The sequence below is a fragment of the Pinus tabuliformis genome, chromosome 8 (genome assembly GCF_031772625.1).
Source record: "Pinus tabuliformis cultivar Carrire ecotype Pingquan chromosome 8, CPIR1, whole genome shotgun sequence".
Classification (NCBI taxonomy): domain Eukaryota; kingdom Viridiplantae; phylum Streptophyta; class Pinopsida; order Pinales; family Pinaceae; genus Pinus; species Pinus tabuliformis.
The window spans coordinates 963,761,714-963,784,626 of NC_142294.1; the positions used below are offsets into that span (position 1 = coordinate 963,761,714).

At 40.8% G+C, this 22,913-nt stretch overlaps 1 protein-coding gene across 4 annotated transcripts in view; it reads left to right on the forward strand.

Moving 5' to 3' along the window:
- The window catches only part of LOC149238674 (protein argonaute PNH1-like), a 147,457-nt gene that overhangs the window by 78,991 nt on the left and 45,553 nt on the right, over window positions 1-22,913 (forward strand). For all 4 annotated transcript variants that reach the window (XM_089373145.1, XM_089373143.1, XM_089373144.1 and 1 more), the window contains 5 exons: window positions 6,697-6,803; window positions 6,944-7,082; window positions 7,221-7,337; window positions 7,594-7,701; window positions 7,847-7,918. In XM_089373145.1, the coding sequence (XP_089229271.1) occupies window positions 6,697-6,803; window positions 6,944-7,082; window positions 7,221-7,337; window positions 7,594-7,701; window positions 7,847-7,918 (543 nt within the window). The remainder of the gene's footprint in view (window positions 1-6,696; window positions 6,804-6,943; window positions 7,083-7,220; window positions 7,338-7,593; window positions 7,702-7,846; window positions 7,919-22,913) is intronic.

Here is a 22,913-nt window from a genome sequence, read left to right on the forward strand (position 1 = left end):
ATCAAAGTGTTCTACTACTCTCCTCGTGAATTCCTCATAGGAGGTCATGTTGGCATGCCCCAGAGTGGAGAAACCATGAAACCACCATTCGTGTGCCTCCCCCTCCTGGTGCGATGTGGCCATCTTGATGGCCTCTACCTCTGTCATCCAATTGAGTTGGAAGTATGTGTCTAACTTCTCTACCCAAGCACGTGCTGTGCGCATGGTAATGCCATCATAGGTAGGAAAATACATTTTCCCAATAGAAAGATGCAACTCATAGTTCTGCTTGCCATAGCCCTTCCCCTTTTCATTCTGTTTGAGCTTGTAAAAGTCTCTGAAAGTTAGAGCCTCTCTAAAGTCTACCCCTATGGACTGCCACTCCCGGAAATGCTCCCTCATCAACGATGGATCCTTTCCTGCACTAATTTCAACTTGCGCCAAAGGTATAAAAGAGGGTAAAGTAGCTTGAGTTGGCTCACTCGAGGATGGACATCGTGCAGTTGGTGAAAGGTGATTGAGCTGTTGAGAGGCCCTGAAGTCTCTCCAACCATAAACTCCCAGTGAGTGCTTTGCTCCCGGTTTTGCATCTTGATCTCGTCTAGTATCTCCTTTTTCCCTTTTGCCAAATCACTCAATGCCTTCAAGAGACTGTCGAAAGCCATCTCTTCCCTACTCTTAGGCTCACCCATATCTTCTGCTACCACAGTCTTCCCATGATCCTCTGTGTCTGGAGTAATCTCCAACTCCCTTTCCCTGCTTCGATACCTTTGCCTCTTGTAAGTAATATTTTTCCAGTCCTCACCCACAGAAAAGTTTTCCCACGACTGAGCCAAAATCTAAGCTCTGATACCATTGTAATGTTCCAAAATTAAACAAACAGTGATATGCAAAACAAAATTGATTTATAACTCAGAAAATTAAAACAATTAGCAAATGCTCAATAAACTCGAGAAGTGACAACCAACTGAGCCATTTTATTAATGAAATGGAGCAAGTACAGTAGTATGGAGAAATACACTTGGGCTTGCCTCAAGGGAAAGCTTGACAAAACCCAAGTGATAAACAATAATCTCAAAGCTGGAAAATGACTGCTCCTCTGATGCTCTATGCTGCCCCGAGAAACTATACTGCTGACTGGAAAGGGACTGCAAGATACCCCGTCTCCTGGCTCAGAAAATGTTGAAACTTTATCTCCAAGCTCCTTGTCCAAAACCCACAAAAAACCAGAAAGGGTTTGACCTGAATCCAACTTCCAAAATTCGGCCTCCAATATCCCCCACGCCCTCCAAATTCCTCAAGAATACGGCCTGCAAGGAACTCCAACCAAAACCTCCTCCAAGCTCCAAAAATGAAGCAATCTCCTCTCCATATGTATCCCTTAACCTCCCTGGTAAAGTTCAGCCTCAAAGAATGATACTCTACCCTCCACGTGAGCACCAAGTGTTGCAAATGCACTGGCCCAGCAAGTGCGAAAATCACCCTGCAAAGAAGCAACTCTCCAAAATGACAGCGAACCTCTTATGCCTCCTCTTCAAAAAATCTCCCAACCAAATTCCACTGCAATACACCACAAGCAAACTCAACATCCTCTTCACTGCGTCCTCTAGTAATACGCATCACCTGTAGATGAATGCAACTGCTGGAAATCACAATGAGATCCGCCTCTTGAAGAATGAAGAAAAACCTTTGTAGAGTGGCACTCGAAGTCCCCGTAAGAAAGGGTGAGCTCTTCGCTTGAAGAACTAATGTTGAACAACAAGTGACTCGGCTAAGAAACTCGAGCAACCAAAGAGAAATCGATATGCCAAAAAGATGAATGAAATGAGGAGAGGTGCCTTCCTTATATAGATTTTGTGGAGCACTTTTCCCTCCAATTCTACCTCCATCGTGGGCCCTCACTTAACCATCTCCATGCAAAACTTAACCACCTCCATGTAAATCGAACTAGGGAGTACTTATTTCCCTAGTGTGGGTGGCCCCCATGTGTAACTTAACCAGAACAAAAAAAACTTTTCCTAAGTCTAATCTCCTAATAAAATCGAATGGGACCCACTATCTCCAAAATTGCCCCCATAATATAAAAATTAATCTTGTTCCAAATTAATTTAGGGAGGGACATGACAAAATTTTGGAGAGCAGTCGTTGAAGAGGATTGTATTCTAGAGTGAACTAGAGAGATTTCCAAGGGAGGAAAGTACCTCCCTCGCTGAGAGGGAGTGTTGAAATTAGTTAGCATTAGGAGGTACTCTCACATGCCCTTGGTGCTAGGCTCATGAGAAAGAAACACCCACAAAGTATGAGTAGAGTACATGGACTCTGCATCCAAGTTGTGGGATTTGTACCCAAAGTGACGGGGTTTTGAGCTCAAGGAAAACACTTAATATTCTAATTTAATGTTAAGGTTGATGTTGGAGGTTTCTTGAAGGAAAAGGGGGTTTCTATACAAACCTCTATGGACAAGTATAAATAAGGAGCCAATGGAGAGGCTTGATGGCAAGAAGCATAAAGGATCATTCTTTTTGAGAGGTGAGTTCATGTCTTGAGGAAACCACAGACCTAGCCTTAGGAGAAAGGAAGTAGGACAGCTCTATTTTAGGATTGGTAAAGCTAGACATAGGCAAGAAGGAAGGGCCAAGGGCTACTGAAGAAGTCACAACTAGGAGAGGTTGGCCGCAACAAGGAAAAGTACTGGCTGCAGAAGATCTAAGGCTTAAGAAACAGGTCGCAGGGACAACAAGCGGGTTGAGGCTTGAACAATGCTTAAGGAGCGGGTTGAAGTGACCCACAACAAGGAAAGTTTAGTAGTGAGGGCTAAAGGAAGTCTGTTAGGGCAAGTTGTAGTCAAAAGGAGAGGGCTGTAGCCTTGTAGATTGTTGTGCCATAGGGATGGAGGCTAGAAAAGGAGGTTGAGGTGTTGCTCCGCATGATTAAAGGTTGTTAAATGGTTAGTTTTGGAGGAAAATAAGGGTTGAGGTTTGCCAAGTGGGCAGAGAGCTGACTGGTCTGTTTAAGGAGGGCAAGGAGTGCCTTATGTGCTACAACATGTGCCTGCAGGTTTTGGTGGAAAAGGATAACCACTGGTCAAGGCAAATTAGAGACTAAAGCACTCATTCTCAACCTATGTACTTTGGTTTAGTGTTTTGTATTGTTTTTAGCAATGTATAGGGATTGTAAAGGGCCATTGTGCCTAGTATGAGAGTCGTGTGGATTTTCTTGTTACTGTAATTATAAGAAAACAAATTTGGGAAAAATTCTGTGTACTATACTTTGATCTGATTTCGGGTATATTCCGTTGTGCAAAATTTTTTGAAGTTAGGTATTTTCAATGTGTTTGCGTTTTCTAGCTAAAGCATAGACGAGACTTGAGGTGCAAAATTCTAACATCTTGGTCTTCAGGCTTTGTCACTTGTTTTTCCAGTGACAACCTCAAATAGGCATCTATAATGGGAATTGGCTATCAATCTTCACTTCCATGTATTAAGTTTACATCCATTAAACTTCTAAGTTTCTAACTACTTTCTAACATGATATTTGACAAACTAGCCATGAGTACCGAACCATAGTCAAACATCTAATTTTCAAGAAGGACTTCAAATAAGGTTCCCTCATATGTTGTTCATTCCCATTGTCACAACCTAGTGGTTCTACACAACAATTATAGTGTACCAGTACCACCAGAATATCTAGACTATTTTGCTAGACAATATTCTTATAAAAACGAAGTTTGTCGTAGAAAAATGCTTCATCAAATTAAAATAAATCAAACTTACTTTTGTTTTTTGATTGGTGCATTGATTGTTCTATATTGTGCCAATTTAGGGCTTGTTGTGTCCAACTTAGATTCTTTTTATGCCATGCTTATATTTCCACTCAGTTTTTTAAATTTCAGCCAATTTTGATAATTATGGCATCTATGAACATTGTTGTGCCATGCAACCTTGACACTTTTACCTTTCTAGTGAACTCTTCACGTTTATCTCTATTTGTTTTCTCAGGATTCTCATGAACTTTAAATGCAAAGTTACAAGATTTGGTTGTGTCTGCCTTTAATAAGAAAAAATGAGCAACAATTTTTCTCCGTGATCTTTCTTTGTCATAGTAATGAGAAAATTTCTCTCTCTTGATCTTAGACTTCATTGTTCATTTTCCTTAAGTAACCAAACTTTAACAAATTTATAAATAATAAATACTTTCCTCTCTTTTTATTGTATTTTATTTTACAAATTACAAAAATCTTGTCTCTTGGTATGCCCTCATTATCCCTACAAAGTGTCAACTTTTCTCTAACTTCCCTGTTGCTATCCTTTATCAAGACCCCTGTAATGTACCAAAGCTAAAATATGCTAATGCAACTCAACAAAATTTTAAAATGCATTTCGTCAAACATATAGTGAACAAACATTTTGTCAAACATTTTGTTTGCAAGGAGATGGACATGGAGAACACAGGTAATTTAGGGGCACAACCAACAATTTTATTAACTCAATTGGAGAGATTACATGCAATAAGAATTTGTAGACCTGTGATAGATTCCAGTAGGAGAGAAAAATCCAACTCGACCCTCCAATATAATGAAATCGGTCCACTGAAAAGGAACTCGGCCCAATGGAATTCGATCCCCAAAGAACAATCTCGGTCTCCTGGTAAATGATAGATATGACCACAATTAATATATCTCTATGCAAAATAACCAGGCTCCATCAATTCGATCCTTAATAATAGATCTCGACTTCCTAAAGAGAAGGTGAATTCGGCCTGCTAAATGACATCGAGCTCATCCTCCAAGGGTAGAATAAACTCGGCCTCCAAGCATTAGATAATTCGACCTACAAATTGAATAAGTAATTTGGCCTATAGTTGAGCAGCTTGAATTCTAGATTGATCAATGATTTGACCTCCTAAAAGAGAGCAATTTGATCTCCTGGTACAAAAGAAACTCAACCTCTTAATTAGATGGATTGACCCCCCAATGATCAAATGATTCAGCTTCCTGCTAAAGAAGGATCTTAGCCTTCAAGTTATTAAGGAATCCGACCTTAGATATGGTGTTACTCAGCCTTCAAGAAACGACCTTCAGCCTGTAAGAAGATTATGATCTCGACCTACTAGAAAGAATAGATTCCAATTATCTGCTCGGGCTCCCAAACAATAAACTTGAACCCTTGGAATGACGATGGATCAAGCAATAATTCGACCTGCAAATATGATGAAACTCGGCCTCCAAAGTAGACTATCTCAATCCGCTAAAGAAAACAGAACTTGGCCTCCACAGGTAGAAGAAATTCGACGTTCCTTCAATGATGAATTTGGCTACAATAATCTTTCGGCAATTGTAATTTGGTCTCTATGGATATGAATTTGGCCCTCCCAAATATCTGCTCCAGATTACCTGCAATTTAGCACAATTGGAAAACATGTATGATTTCTTAAACAACATCTTAAGTGTAATTAATTGAAATATGCCTGTTAATAACTCCGTTTTACAGAAATCGTCGGAATGCAGCGAAACTAAGATTGAACTGTGCGAACTGATCCTGATGATGAAAAATGGTGAGTGATCCTAGTTGGATCCCAATAAACAACTCCTCAAAATCCTTTGGGCCAAACAATAGTGCAATTCCGTTCCTGTGACCTGGCTGACGTAAGTTCTGGGAATCTCTCCTAAACTCATCACCAGAAAATCCAAAAATTGGGGGACATTACAATCCCTTATATTCCCTAACCGTTCCTTTGCAAATTCTTTTTTTCATGGTTCTGATATTGTGTCAAAGTTTCATGCAACTACAAAAGGAAAATAATAAATGCAAAGGAGGGAAAATATACTTGGATGATGTATTATTGCAATGCCACGTTACTTATTAGCTTGTCTTCTTTAAAAGGTGGAAGATGTATGTTGAGTAGATTATGTAACTCCCCAAACACCTAATCACCTAATTAATGACTTTCTTACTCAATTCAGAACTCAGCATTAAATCATATCATGATTACATTGCAACCTAACATTATAATAACGAAACAGTACACTACAAAAACTCCTCTGTAATTATTACGATCATTATAATATTTATCTAGCTTTCAAAATAACAAAAAATGGCAAAGGCAAGTCAACAATTCTTGACCATATTGGGCTTGGAATTAGAGTTAAAACTTTTGTTTTTTGCTCATAATTCATGCCATGTGGTATTGTGATACTAAGCAATCAAAATTTGTTGCAAACATGATTTTCTTATGCAAAATTTTGATATTGTCAATGAAATTATTATAAATTTTACATTTATAACATTTTGTAATTTATCGATTTTCTTTCCATATCTATTGTGTTTGTTTGTTCAACCATTTATTATTGGTGTGTGACATCTACAATACTGAACACATCATACAAAAGTTGTGACTATAGTTAAGGCATTTCATACATTTGCCTAGATACAAAACCTTTGATGAGTTTAGTGATTCCATCCAGAAATGGGAATCAAAATAGAAAATGCCAGTCATATCTAATAATGGATGCCATCATCTATGCAATGATGTCCCAATGATGTATTTTTCCAAATGTTCATGATACTGACTGACTTTTAAATGTTCTCCTCCATTTACTATTAAATTTTAATAGTTAAAATTTTGGTATGAGATGGTTTTGTATGAAGTAAATTTTGCAGATTTATTTGGGCAAGCAGTCTGATATCTTGGGCTATTGGTATTTTTTTCCAAAATCAGATTAAAAAGTCCTTAAGAGGTGTTCGAGTTGAGGTAACCCACAGGGGAGAGATGCGTCGAAAATACCGGATTGTTACATTGACATCACAACCTACACAGGAGCTAACGTAAGTTTTTTATTTGTTTAAGTGAATTCATCTGCAGATCTGTGCAGTCCCTATGCTCAGATTTATTAATTGATAATCTATTGAGTTGAGTTTTGACAATGGCTTCATAACTTCACTGTCATTGATATACATGTTCTCAGCTTCCCCATGGATGACAATTCAACTATGAAATCAGTAGTTGAATATTTTCGGGAGCATTATAATATTTCGTTACAGCAAACTCAACTTCCATGCCTCCAGGTTGGAAATCAGCAGAGGCCAAATTACTTGCCAATGGAGGTGGAGCGTTAGTTTTCCTTGTTAATTATTTTTATGTGCAGTAAGAGTTGAACTAGAAGTTTTGCCCTTTTTGGCTCTGCAGTTGATTTGTGTTGTAAATAATTTTTTGAGCTGAATATTGCTTCTTGTAATTGTCAGGTTTGTAAAATAGTGGCAGGGCAGCGCTATTCAAAGAAGTTAAATGACAGACAAATCAGTGCATTGCTGAGGGTTACATGCCAGCGGCCTCAAGATAGGGAGAATGCTATATTGCAGGTGCATTTTGCAGGTTTTTCGTTCTATAATACGAAATATTTGGCCTTCATTTTGATTATAGGACTGATCAAGCTTGTCAATTATATCCAAAATCTTGGTTCCAGTGTTTTGTTTATATTAACTGGAGCTCTTCAAAGTAATTCACAAGATTCTTTATGATAACTTTCCTCATGTTTAGTATCATAGAAAAATGAGGAAAATAAGTGTCTTTAGGGATTTGGTTTGGGGATAATGTATTTAAATAATTCTCTTGCAGACAGTATATGAAAATGCATATAATAAGGACCCATATGCAAAAGAATTTGGCATCAAGATCAGTGATAAGCTTGCCTCTGTAGAAGCACGAATTTTGCCTGCTCCTCGGGTAATAATAAGCAGGCTACTCTGCATTAAGTATTTTGAGCAGCTCCTGAAGATGCATCAGAAGTGTGCTTTAAGATAACTTATATATTCATGTTGTTTCAAACGTTGTTGGGAATTAACTTTGGCATTATTGTGAGCTTGAGCAGCTTAAATATCATGATTCTGGCAAGGAGAAGGACTGCCAACCTGAGGAGGGGCAGTGGAACATGCTCAATAAGGTAAATTTCTGTCATCACACCAGGACATTAGTTTAATAATTTGGTTTTACTGTCTCATAGGAATAGTATGTAGTTTGCGTAACAACTGGCAAGCTTTTCATTCTAATGAAGGACAAGACAATGTGATATAGAGATTGTGTTGTGTTTACATCAGCATCTGAATAGAATAGTAATATTGTGAGTTCCTCTATGGAGCTATGTCAGTGCTTGTTTTTCTAAGGTACATTCCAATAAACGTTCTGTCTTCCTGCTTTATGTCATGCTTTCTAGTTTGCTTATATTCATGTGGATGAATCACAATGTGTTTTGTTGAATGCTTCAAATGAACTTGTTGCGGTGTCCATCAATGCAATGAAAATCACAATGTGAAACCTCATACAATATGAAATGTAATAGGTTGTATACATCATTGACAATTTTGAAGTTGCCTTGAGAGGAAATATTGATTTTCATTCTTGGTTTTCAAGAATGCAACATGGATTTGATGTGGTGTTTGTTATGGTTGATAAGTTTTTGAAGATGGCTTCATTCTTGGATTGTTGAAATGCATCATGGATTTCATGTGGTGTTTGCCATGGTTGATAGATTTTCGAAGATGTCACATTTCATACCTTGTAAGAAAGCCAATGGTGCTAAATGTTATGTAGAACTATTAGTCAAGGAGGTAGTTTAATTGCATTAATAGTCAAAGATGGACCATATTAGAATGGAATAATGGGTTATTAGTCTTTTTTTGAGGTTACCATGGAAGAAGATGGAGCATAGCTCAACTTCTCACCATTCAATATATGGACAAAGAAAAGTGGTTCATTGAAGTCAAAATCCAAACAATGTGTATAGTTGGAAACAAGATATCATCCAATATCATTCATGGAAGAGATCTGTATGGAGTTGAAAACTCAATGGATTTGTCATTTGACATATATAACGTTGATGTTACAAAACCATTTGTAGAAAAGACGGAAAAAGTATGTGCAAGTCCAAAATAGGCCAAAAGAGAAGAGTGTAGATTATAAGGACTGTGCAAATGCTCATAGAAGGTTTAAGGCTTGCGTGTTTGGTGATTTTGTGGTCAGTGAAATTTGACTTGGCTAAGACTTGCGAGTTCTGCTAGTTTTGGAGTGTTGTTGAGTTTTGGATCATGTAAGTACTCACCTAAAACTCCTTGCCCTTGAAACTTGCCAATCACTGGACTCGTGGGAAACTTGCCATACTCATCGAGTTCTAGGTCATAGTTATGAGTCTGACTTGGAGAGCTTTGTACCATTCCATGTGTGTTTTTCAATCTTGACAGTCGAGCACTGATGGAGGAAAAAAGATACGTGTGAAATGGAGTGGTTGGGAGGGAAGTAGGAATGTGTTGTAGCAGCTATAACACTCCAAAATTTTGGGTTGCATCCAAATTTCACAGCCTATTGTGGATCCTATGATCGGTCATTCCTTAGTCACTTATTGGTAAGCTGATGATCTATAGCTCCCCTCTTCGATCTTAAGAGTCATTCACGCTTTTATCTTTATAAGTTTATACAATATGTGTCATCTTTGGGCATGGGGATTATCGCTTGTCATGCAAAGGGAAGTTTGTTTTGCTTCAAGGGGAAATCTTTGTGAGAATGGGTTGTTCTCATCACATAGACATGTTTCACACTCATTTCATGCACTCTTGCACAAGTGTCGCCTTTATCCTCCCAAAGTCTATCATCGGAGCCGCACTTGTCGTAAGCTGCCACAAAGGTTGTTGCATTAAGCGAAGTATGGTTTTATATGTTTTGGATGGTCTATGTTGTATCACTAAATGTTCAAGTGTGTGATCATAGTCAAGTTCTATCACTGTTCACATCGTTTCCATTGAGCCCACACTTAACCAAATTCTGGAGTTTCCCTAGCAAACTAGCCTCATCCAGCTTTCTTGAACTGCGCACTTCGCAGCTACAACCCTCAAGCTTTTTCCCTTGCTTGCTGGAACTGTGCAATGTGCAGAAAGCCCAGCTTCCCATGGCATCCAAAACTGTACGGTGGTTTCCTCCAGTGCCCTTCCCTCAACCTGAACCCACTGTCCCTAGAAACTGCACAGTTTTGTCCCTCAGGCATCTCAACTACCCAGTTTGCCTTGCATCCTGAAACTGCACAGATGTGTCCTCCCAGGGCCTCATCCCCTAACAGTCACTGCTCGCTGAACTGCGCAGATGTGTCTCTTAGTGGCCACAAAGAAGGATGACATGCTAGATGACTCTCAAGGAGCTGAGGAGAAAAGATAAGGAGACCAAAGAACCTAGGGTATAATAGAAGATCGGGACCGCATGAAGACTCCATTTGATGCATAACCCTTTGGAGGGTAGGTATGGAAAACAAATCACATCTTTTGAAATACACCTCTTAATGTAGCATGAAGGACCGCTTATCATTTTCATATCATTATGTCTTCAATGACGTGCATGGTTGCAAGCACTAACAGTCATTCCATGTGTTTCCTCTAAGTGTGTTGCTCCCTTTCGCTTGTTGGATCGATTGTCATCTTTTGGCATGTTTCGTTGTTATGTCAGGTTTGCTGGCCTTTCTGGTGACCTCGAAGGTTGGTCTTTGTGTATACAAGTTTTCCTAGGCATGTAAACATCTGTCGCATTCATACATAAAGTTTTAAGCACTGTCACACAAGTGTTGTCACGGTCGTCCTAAGGTTTATCTCAAGTGTCACACTTGTCGCTTTTAGTTCTAGACAGTTTCACAAAGGGTAATGATTTGTCTTGTTGTCCGAGTGGTCTATGTTGTCATGTCGTTGAAGTATGCTAAGTGTGTGATCACAATGTCAAGTTCCTCACGAGTTCACTTGCCTCCCACACTTAGCCATTTTCCTGAAAATCCTTCCGACCAGACAACTCTCTCTCACCGGACCCCGATTGAGCTGCACACTGCGCAGTCTCAGCCTCAGTGATGCTGCTCTGCTGCCTGGAACTGCGCAGAGACTGTCCCCCAGGGTAGTTGCATTGTGCAATCCTAAGGTTGAGCAACTTGCCTTCCTTCTTAGAATTGCGCAAAAGTTGCTTCAAGCCCGACCTGAATTGCACATTTCGCAAGATAAGCCATCAAGCCTCCTCCTTGCTTGCTGGAACCCCGCAATGTGCAGCGACCCAAGCCTGCTTTCCCTCCTAGAACTACGCAGAGGTGTCCCCCCAGTGTCCTCCCTCAGCCGGGACTCGCTGATCCCAAAAAATGCGCAGATTTGTGCTCTCTGGTCCCCCTGCTGCTCGACCCTGTCTTCCCTCAGAAAATTGCGCAGACTTGCCTCCCAGGGTCTCACCTTGTAGCTATCACTTATGATCTCAACTGCCCAATCCTACTTCCCAGTGGCCTCTGCGCAATTTTTCTCGACAATGAAGACCGTGCTCCAGAGTTCCTTAGTCAAGATTGAGTTGCGCTTTGCGTAGTCTCAGTGACTAGTCTCCCTCCCTGTCACTTGGAATTGTGCAATGCATAGTTGTTGGGCTCTCTTCCCATCCGTCATCCGTCCCAGGCCCAGTCCAAGGTTAACAATGTATCATCTTAGACTAGGAGGTTTTGGATTTGATGTTGTCTTGTCATGAGTGAATTGCAGGAACAGGTACACTATTAGATCATGGCGAGACGATGAAGGAGATGAAAAAGGAGTGAACATGCTAGAAGACTTGCTTGCAGTTGGATGGACAAAAGAAGATCGTCAAGAACAAATGAAGGGAACACATGCATGCAACCGCTTTTCAAGACCAAGATCATTGAAGACCCCGCAACATCAAGCCATGCGGTGGAGAAAAGACAACACATCCAAGAACATATCCATCACTTAGCAGCAACAACAACTTGACATTGCCACCACAGACAACTAGTCCATGTCAGTAGTGTCATGTCAAATTGTGTCATGACTATCAATGCCACATCACTATTATGGGTCATATCTGTTGTAAATCAAATGTAATGTAAAGTAAGAGTCATGTCAGTTGAAAAGTCTTAGGAAGTTGAATGGTCATGAGGGTAGTCCAAGAGTCACAAGGGTCAAGCATCACCCCTGGCTATATATACCCCTCCCATTAGATGAGCAAGGAGTTTTCACCTTGGCTCCCACAAGGCATAGAGGGTTTTCAGTCTGTTTTTTGAGGAGCGAGGAGTGGCTCCAGTGTCCCACTACTAGGGCTAGTGATGTATGATGTACATATGTGTCTTGGAACTTTTGCTTAATACAGAAGCCTATTCAGGCCAACACGTTTCATGCATGTTTTGTGGATGTTTGTAAGACTATTCTTTCAACATTTGTAATTCATGTTTGTTTCACATGTACTAAGATAGTTGAACTATTTCGGTTGTTTTAGTACTTACTTTGTTGGGAATGTGTTGTATTGGTTATCACTGCTGTCTCATCCTTGTGGACTATTCCGCAGGATACTAGATAGATCTTCCTTGCTCACTAGTTATAATGACCGTCACATCCATTGTGGACTACTTTGTTGGATGGTGGACGAATCTCCCCTTGTACTTTGGTTTTAACGACTGTCGCATCCGCTATGGACTATTCCGCTGGATGTTGTAAAGACCTTCCTGGTTCGCGTGTCTCTTCCTGGGTGGTACTATTACCTCTCACTTAGAGGCTCACTTTTCTCCCCCTTTTTGCAGCAAGAAAACCTTGACACAATTACGTTACGCACTCACCAGGCACACCTACCTTGTTGTTTGAAGATACTAGCGTAACACTCTCATGTGCTGATAATTGGAGCCGACGTAGATCTCTAAGTATATGGCAACCGAGCCTTTATACCGGATGGGATTCCTACACCAAGTGGTGTGAGGTATACATGGGACTTCACACTGGGGAGATCCCCTTGGTTGACGAATTTTCGAGCACCGTCACGAAAATGGTGCTAGAAGGAGGGCCAGATGACAATCTGAGCCCATTGCATCCGGTTTGAATCTCTTATCTAATGGCTCATACACAAATCGTACTCCCGGGGTGTTTCTCCAATTTTTCCCTTGATCAATTTTCACCCCTCGATGAGCTTCTTGATCACTTGTCCTAGTTAAATTTTGATGGTGAGGACAGAACGTCCATAACCAAGCACATTCTAATTTTCTTCAATTTTGCGAACCTTACGAAATTGATAATGAAGAGTTTGCTCGCGTGCTTTTCTTCCTCACCCTTGAAGGTGGTGCTAATCGGTGGTGTCATACTTTGCCACCTGCATCCGTCCATTCTCTTCATCCTTTCCTTAGGGAGCTCCATCAAGCCTTCGGTAAGTATAACTACCAAGATGTTTGTGGAAGGATCAATCTCTTAAGAATGGAACCTAATGAATCAGTTGAGAATTTTTCTGATCGATTCCTTCACCTTTGCTGTGAAATTCCAGAACATGATTTGAACTGGGATTTCTTGAAACTAAAGTTTGAGCACTTAGTTCTTCTCTCTTCATATGGTGAACCTGAGCCTCTCGATGTTTTTGCTTTCCCAAATCTTGAGGATCATGAGGCACCTCAAATTGCAGAGGAGGAGCCTACTACCTCGTTTGTTCCTTGTCCTCCTCCTTTTCCGGTCTCGATGTGGGTGCCTCCTTGCGGTGATCATGAAACCGGGAAATCTGTGAATCAAATCTCCAGTCCATCTTCTCATTCTTCTCCCGCTTCAATGGAGGAAATTCCAGAATGGCTCAGGAAGCCTACACCGAAGACTCACTCCTCCAGCCCGCGAGAGGATGTCACCTTTCACAATTCTAATTTCAAGGTTGATCCAGATTTCTATTATCCTCTATCTTCACATCCTGACTGCTAATTTTAGGTATGTTCTATGCTTAGAGCAATTTATTTCAATTTTCACAATTAGCTCCATATCTTTTCGAGATTAGCAATCACATCAACATCAAAGTAAACTGCAGATAGAACATAAACATAAATCGCAGAAGACAAGCCAAGACAAGAGGACACAAGATGTGGCGCTAGCCAGGGGCAAACCCAAATGTGGGGAAACCCTTGATCAATTCTTCTTATATGTTCTTCAATAGTTCAATAGAGAGAGAGAGAGAGAGAGAGAGTACGTTTACAACAGAAGTAAACACTTTGAGTTATCCAGATAAGAGCATAGATCATCTCTAAGAAGATGATACATGAGATCAGTTGAAGACATGCTGCTTCAACTAATTCTCCAAGGTGACTCCTTCACCTATCGTTGTGCTGCATTTCGTCATCATGCTGCACCCATCATCACTATGCTGCATTTCATCACGCTTCATTAATCATGACTATACCCATCATTGTACTGCATTATGTGCCATTGTTGCACCATGTTGCCATCTTGACCTATGTGTTGGCTACACCTTGCTTGCTTGTTGTCCCTAGCATGCTTGTTGTCCCTAGCATGCTTGTTGTTGCATGCTAGTTGTCCCTTGCATGCTAGCTGTAACATTGCATGCTTGGTGTATTTGCTACTAAGTATCATACAACTGTCCCAATGTTAGTGAGTTGTCCCTTGCATGCTGCTCTCTTTCAGAGACAGATGTTTTGGCTGTTTTGGCAGTTCTTGGTAGTTCTGGCAGTTTCGGCAATTCTGGTTGTTCCCGACAGTTCCAGTAGTCTTGACAGTTCCGACTTTTTCGGCTTTTTTGGCAGTTCCGACTTTTCCGACATTTCCAGCTTTTCCAGCTTTTCTGGCAGTTCCAACTTTTCCAGTAGTTTCGTCTTTTCCGGCATTTCCGGCTTTTCCGGCATTTCCGGCAGTTCCGACTTTTCTGGCAGTTCCGGCTTTCTGCTCTCTGGATCAGGGAAACGTTATTGCTTAGGATCTCTCCTCCTACTAAAACCCACAGACAAGTAGAGAAAGGAAGAGATCCCAATGTGTTGAAATGACTTGAAGGCTACCTCTATTTATACTAAAACGTTGAGCACATGTGGGGTTTATTTGGTTGCTGGCCGACCTTGACGAATTGTCTTATAACGCAAATATATTCATTACTCCATGAATACTAATCGGAATCGGATGATATTTAGATCAATCCTACACCTCTCGATGAGAGGGATCCAAGAAAAATATGAGCTGCCATAAATAAGATGACCCACATGGAGTTTGGCCCTAGTTTCCAATTTTAACAGACTCTTTGTACCATGACCCACTTGCTCAATCTGCTTCATCAGCCAATTTTTCACATTCTCTTGGTTCTCAAGCTGCTGACTCAAATTGCGATTAGGTACAAAGAAGTCAGATTACGTAGCTAAATGAGCAAAAAGGTGAGGACACTTTCAATTTTCCCTCTCTGTTTCAAAATTGTCCGCATCAAAACAATGAGTTTCCATTCTTGAGCGATTCTCAATCCTCTAATTGGAAAATCCAGTACAATTAATTCTTTCAATCAACCCCCAGCCTTGGGCGGTAGTCATCCCAATGATGATAACTTTATTTCCATATACCTTGACGAATGCCCAAGCACATCATGTGATCTTTTGGTTTCTCATGAAGATTTTAATCTAGATCTAGAATCTGCTTCGGTTAAAGAAGATGTTCCTATCGAAACTTCCCCTTCACCTCACGTTCCCTTGTGTCCTACCATTCACAACGCATCTACATGTGGTGGAGATACTTCATGTTCTCTTGCTTCTTCATCCGAGGAGCTATCTCCTCGATTGACACACGGCAATGAGGTTGTACATGATGAAATTGAAAATAATCAAATCGTAGAGAACTCTTTCCACCCCTCATCATCTCTTCTTTTGCATGAAGACAACTCTTCAAATCAACTTGCTCATGAAATCTCACCAACACATTTATCTTTGAATGTACTATCAAAAGAGCCTCTTCAATTGAGTAATTTGGTTGTTGTTGACGCTGAAAAATATGGTGAAACCTATGACAGATATGGCTGCCATCTGGAGAGCAGTTTTGGAATTAGCAACAACAGCCACCCTCAAACCATGCATGATTTGGTTCAAGATTCAAAATGTGATTCTACGATTTCGGAAAATTTCGAGACTTGCCAGGGAGGGAGTCAAGGCACATCAACTTCTGTTGATGGTTATGTCAGGATCTCGTGACTCTAGTAAGCCCTTTGAACTAAATCAAATCTGGTGTCTTTTGCACAATCCGTTCATCTGCATGGTTTCACTCTATGTGAATTCCCCTGTAAAAAACGTTTGGTATTTCAAGTGTGATCTCTCAAATTTTCAAGATTTTACTTATGATCAAATTCACGAATATGTTGCAGTTCCTCCGTCTTCATGCAAATCTCTCACATCAAACTCGGGTTGGGAATGTTCATCTCTCATGAGGTCATGGAATTGTGAAGTTGATCATCTCAAAGACTATCTTTGCCCACAATCATACTTATCAAATTTCTCCCTTAATGGTCAGCTCCTCGGTCTTCTTGTGAATCTTGTACTTCAAATATGTCCTCTCATCACACCAGAAATCTCCATGTGTGATAATGGACACACAGGTTGCCACACAAATAAAGTTCTTCTCCACTTACCATGCCTCGACTGGTTGCATGCATCCGCGGTGCAAGCATCCTTTTTGAACTGTTTTGATGGATATGATGCTTGTACAATTGGTTACTAGTTGCAGGAAGGTGGTTTGTCATATCTGGCTCGCAAGGAACTTGGTTCGATTGTTCAGAACATTTGCAAGATTGTTCAAATTGATTTTTCTTCGTTCATTACAAACTAGGAATCTGACATTTCAATCAGCTCATTTGACCAATCCTTTGCCTTTGATGATTATCATTCGGCTTATCATTTTCCCATCAACACATCCGATGGTAGTTGTTTCACACTCTTTGGTCTTCACTATTCAACATCTTTCTATTCAGATTTCTGTCAAACAGGTGAGGCATTTCAGCCTTCGCTGATGGTTATGGCAGGTCCTCGCTGTCTTGGCATGACCGCTGAGGATGATCAGATCTATTTTTCCTTACAAGATTCCCATCATGATCTTGCTTTTCGAATCGAAAATTCACCTTTTCAAAGATCACGAGGCTTTCAAGATGACCATCATGAATTTTATGATCCAATCGCTAAATGGCTAGAACAATCTTACTTGGAAAGCTTTGTTGCAGGCAACAAGTTTCAATCCTTCCTTGTGCTTTCTAAGAAGCTCTGTGCAAATGAGGACACACTCGCGAGAGGCTTCCAAGGTTTGTTGAATAACGGTATTCATAAAAAAGGTAAGCATGTGGATTGGGTGAAAGTAGTGGTTGTGACCCATCTTTCTATCCACAGGCAAGACCTTCCTTTTCCTGTGCAAGTTTTGCAAGTTTTTATATCTTATGTTGCAAGTCACTTTTTATCTGTTTTAATCGTTCATATCTATGTGGATGCAGGTCGGGAACGACTACGGTGGCTTCATTGGAAATTTCATTACACATAACCCGACCTTCTAGCTGTTAGGATAGAAGTAGGATTAACTGCCTCTTAGTTTTCCTTCCCTGCACTCATTCCCTGTAGTTTGTCCTGGTTTTCTTATTCTGGATCTGCATCATGTTTGCTTAGTCATTTTATTCTCGTCCTGGTTTTCTTATTCTGGATCTGCATCATGTTTGCTTAGTCATTTTATTCTCGTCTTTTGATTTTGTCCCCTGGTTTTGTGTCTTCTTTCTTTTGCTTTGTTTCCTTCCTTGTTGAGTTTTCCTTTAGTTTCCATTACGTGAATAAGTGTTGTGCCTGGGCCTGTTGTGGCTTCCGAGTGTGTATGTGGCTGAAGTTCAAAGAGTCTTGTGAGACTTCAACATTTGGCAAGTCCTGTGTCAGCGTCCTTGTAATTGGTTGTATCTTTTGGCCGATGAAGTTCTGACGGAAAATACAATCCATCTGTAAGTAGAGTTTTGGTCCAACCATGACCTTGTGTCCACTTTGGGAACCTCATGCCTATACTTAGTTTTCTGCTTTGGTGTTTTCGAGCTTATCCAACTAGTAGAAATGGAGAAGGGAAAAATCTAAAGAAGCAAACTTAAATCAAAGGTCTTTATATGTTTCTCTAAAGGAACAACTTCTCCTGCTCTCAATAAGTCAGGATCCCTCTTCCACCTCAAAATAAATAAGTGCTGATTCACATTCTCTATCAAAATAAATAAAGGCGAAAGAAGAGAAAGGCTTTTTGTGCAGAGAGGTGAAGCAGGCAACTCCACTGATGTATTGTCCAGGCTCACTGGCAATGGAGCAATGTTTGTGTTCCTGCGTGACTCTACCGGGGTACTATCTAGGCCTGCTGGGAGTGGAGCAACACTATAGATAAAAAGCTATACTCAGAAAATTTTAAGCTTGCGAGCTAAACTACCCTTCCCAATTCGAAACACTGTGATTTGGCTGAATCTTATGTTGTGTTCAAACTGAGAAGATACAAGGGGGACCATGTTTTCCCATGGGGTTGTTGATTTATGGTAGCATCAGATGTGCTCTAAGCCTCAAAATTTGCAGGGAGGCTTACACACATGTATTCCACAATACCTATAAATCATTTTGGGAAATTCCACCCGGAGACAGTGTTATTAAAATAATTAATTATTTTTAATGGGTGCCTAAGTCTAAACTTAGAAAATTAAAATAATTAAAGGGTATTAATCAAATTGTGGGTGAAACTTCTAGAAGAAAACGAGGATCAAGTCAATATGATCTGAGCCATTGATTAGAATCTAATCTGGGCCATTGATTACTCAACTGGAGGATTATAAAAAAGACTTCAATGGGCATTTGGAAAACACACCGGGTAGATACTCAATTACCCAAGTAAGATTGATTTTCTCACTGGTCGAAGTTCGGACAGAGGAAATCGAATCAGAGGGAGAGTTGCAAGTGAGAAGGAGAGAGGGCATCAACATCAGTCAGGGGTGCAGGAGTAGAAAGAAGATGCAGAGTAGAGGAGGGACAGGGCTGAGGCTGTGATGTTGGGACTGCGTAGTCCCTACGTAGAAGCTGACGGAGTGAGACGTAGAGGGGGCAACAGGTCCTCTCCAGAGTCGGAATTTAGCTGAGATGTGTGAGAATATCGTCTGTAATATTTATCATAGAAATTCCTCTTCTATTTTGCTGCTTGTATCTTGTACATGAGATTTTTTGCTGAAGATCAATAAAGAAACCCTCATTTGCTGCACCGTTTTCCCACATTGGGTTTTTACGGGGACAATTGTCCAAAAATAACTGTCATTGTGATTATACTAGTGCTAGTATTTTTCCTTGCATTTACCCTTTGAAGTATTTTAATTGTGAAGACTACAATAGAATTTATTTCGATATTTGTTGTAGAAACACTGTGAATAACTTATTTCTGAATTAATAAGTAGAAGAAATAATATCAGTCACCACAGTTGGATTTCTTTTTAGAAATTTTCACAGGGGCAAGTGGGGAAGCCAAATTAATTTGCACGATGAATCAATACTCCCTAAAGGACCAAGGCCCTGCACTAAAATGAACCAAGACAGAGAAGCTGGTATTCAACCAGTGTGTCGCCAAGTGTTGTAGCGGCTGCAACACCCTCCAAAATTTTGGCGTGCATCCAAATTTCGGAGCCTATTGTGGATCCTATGATCGGTCGTTCCTTAGTCACTTATTGGTAAGCTGATGATCTCAAGCTCCCCTCTTTGATCTTAAGAGTCGTTCACGCTTTTATCTTTATATAGTATGTGTCATCTTTGGGCATGGGGATTATCGCTTGTCATGCAAAGGGAAGCTTGTTTTGCTTCAAGGGGAAATATTTGTGAGAATGGGTTGTTCTCATCACATAGAGCGCACTCATTTCACGCAATCTTGCACAAGTGTCGCCTTTATCCTCCCAAAGTCTATCATCGGAGCTGCACTTGTCGTAAGATGCCACAAAGGTTGTTGCATTAAGCAAAGTATGTTTTTATATGTTCTAGATGGTCTATGTTGTATCAATAAGTGTTCAAGTGTGTGATCGTAGTCAAGTTCTATCACTGTTCACATCGGTTCCACTGATCCCACACTTAACCAAATTTTGAAGTTTCCCTAGCAACCTAACCTCATCCAGCTTTCATGAACTGCAAATATCGCAACTGCAACCCTCAAGCTTTTTCCCTTGCCTGCTGGATTTGCACAATGCATAGAAAGCCCAGCCTCCCTTGGCATCCAAAACTGCACAGTGGTTTCCTCCAATGTCCTTCCCTCAACCGGAACCCACTATCTCCAGAAACTGCGCAGTTTTGTCCCTCAGGCATCTCAGGTGTCCAGTTTGCCTTGCATCTTGAAACTGCGCAGATGTGTCCTCCCAGGGCCTCATCCGGCAGTAGTCACTACCCAATGAACTGTGCAGATGTGTCTCTTAGTGACCACGAAGAAGGATTGTAAAATTTTTTGTTTTCCCACCCCGGTTTTCAGTTTCTCCTTATTTCTCCCATGTAGTTAAATGCCCATTCCCATAACCATACATTTAACAGACTGAAAAAAAATAAATATTGCTGAAAACACAAATTCTGGAAATTTTTCAGAATGCTGGAAATTGCAGAATTAAAAATCAGCAATCAAAAACAGCCATTAAAACACTTATATTTTTGGTCAACTTGACCCTGGAAAAACTCCCTACAACTCTTGGGGAAAACCAGTTTGAGAGCTCTTCTTTATTTCTGAAAATTGCCTTTTTACAGTGAGAATTATTCAGCAAAAAATCAGCAAGCAAATTTACAACTTATCTCCTTTCCCGTGTCTCACAGCAATCTGGAAATTACAGCAAACAGGACAGCAATAAATGCTGTACGGCCTCTGTTTTGTGTGCAGAAAAATCAGCAAACTGCTCCTCGATTTTTGTGCAAAAATCTGTCTTTCACTATGTGCTGAATCAGCTGTACAAATCTGCTCAACTGGTGCCTTGGAATGTGTGCCAAGCTGCTGTCTCCTTCTCCTCCCTGCTCAGAAATCTCTCTTGCTCTCTTGCTCTCCTTCTCCCAATCTGCTCATGAAAGAATGAATGACCTTTTCCTCCTTTAATATAACTCCAAGTGACTTTTGGGTGATCTCTAAATCTAATGGCTGAAATAGATTTAGATCAATGGCTGAGATTAAATGCTCATTTAAATCTCACTTTCTATTTTTTAATTCACCCCACTTTAATAAAGACCCACTTAGTCATTTATTTCCAAAGTCACTTTTCCTTTCTAATTTTTCATTTACTTTATAAAAGTTACTTTAAAATTAGACTTAGTAAATTTATCACTTAAAGTCACTTTTAAATTAAATTTAACTTTATAAAATTATAAAGTCACTTTAGGAGAAAAATTAAATTCTTTTGGACACTTTTCCCTAGGCCAAAGATCAAAGCCTAAGGGAACCACCTGTCATCCGGTACCAAATTTCAACAAGGATGACATGCTAGATGACTCTCAAGGAGTTGATGAGAAAAGATAAGGACACCAAGGAACCTAGGGTATAATAGAAGATGAGGACCGCATGAAGATTCCATCTGATGCATAACCTTTTGGAGGGTACGTATGGAAGACAAAGCACATCATTTGAAATAAACCTCTTAGTGTAACATGAAGGACTGCTTATAATTTTCATATCATTATGTCTTCAATGACATGCATGGTTGCAAGCACTGACAACCATTCCATTTGTTTCCTCTCAGTGTCTTGCTCTCATTCGCTTGTTGGATAAATTGTTGTCTTTTGGCATGTTTGGTTGTTATGTTAGGCTTGCAAACCTTTCTGGTGACCTCGAAAGTTGGTTTTTGTGTATACAAGTTGTCATAGCCATGTAAACATATGTTGCATTCATACACAACGTTTTAAGCATTGTTGCACAAGTGTCGCCACAGTCGTCCCAAGGTCTATCTCAAGTGTCACACTTGCCGCTTTTAGTTCTAGACAGTCTCACAGAGGGTAATGCTTTGTCTTGTTGTCCCGGTGGTCTATGTTGACGTGTCGTTGAAGCAGGCTAAGTGTGTAATCACAATGTCAAGTTCCTCACGAGTTCACATGCCGCCCACACTTAGTTATTTTCCTGAAAATCCTTCTGACCGGACAACTCTCTCTCACTAGACCTCGACTGAGCTGCACACTGTGTAGTTTCAGCCCTCAGTGATGCTGCTCTGTTGCCTGGAACTGCACAGTGTGCAGAGACTGTCCCCTAGGGCAATTGCACTGCATAATCCCAGAGTTGAGCGATGTGCTTTCCTTCCCAGAATTGCGTAGAACCTGCTTTAAGCCCGACCTGAACTGCGCAGTTCGCAAGATCAGTCATCAGGTCTCCTCCCTGCCTGCTAGAACCTCGCAATGTGTAGAGACCCAAGCCTGCTTTGCCGCCCAGAACTGCGCAGAGGTGTCCCCCCAGTGTCCTCCCTCAGCCGGGACTCACTGATCCCAAAATTTGCGTAGATCTGTCTTCTATGGCCCCTCTGCTGCCCGACCCTGTCTTCCCTCAGAAAACTGCGCAGACCTTCTTCCGAGGGTCTCACATTGTAGCTACCTCTGATGATCTCAACTGCGCAATCTTGCCTCCCAGTGGCCTCTACACAATTTTTCTCGACAGTGAAGATTGTGCGCCGAAGTTCCTCAATCAAGCTTGAGCTGCTCTCTGGCAGTCTTAGTGACTCGTCTCCTTACCTGTCACCTGGAATTGTGCAATGCGCAATTGCTAGGCCCACTTCCCAGCCTGTCGTCCGTCGCGGCCCCAGTCCATAGTTAACAATGCATCATCTTAGACTAGGAGGTTTTGGATTTGATGTCGTCCCGTCATGAGTGAATTACAGGAATTGGCGAGACGATGAAGGAGATGAAGAAGGAGCGAACATGCTAGAAGACTTGCTTGCAGTTGGATGGACAAAAGAAGCTCATCAAGAACAAGCGAAGGGAACACATGCATGCAACCACTTTTCAAGACCAAGATCATTGAAGACCCTGCAGCATCAAGCCATGCGGAGGAGAAAAGACAACACATCCAAGAACACATCCATCACTCAACAGCAACAACAACTTGACATTGCCACCACAGCTAGCTAGTCCATGTTAGCAGTGTCATGTCAAGTTGTGTCATGAGCTGTCAAGGCCACAT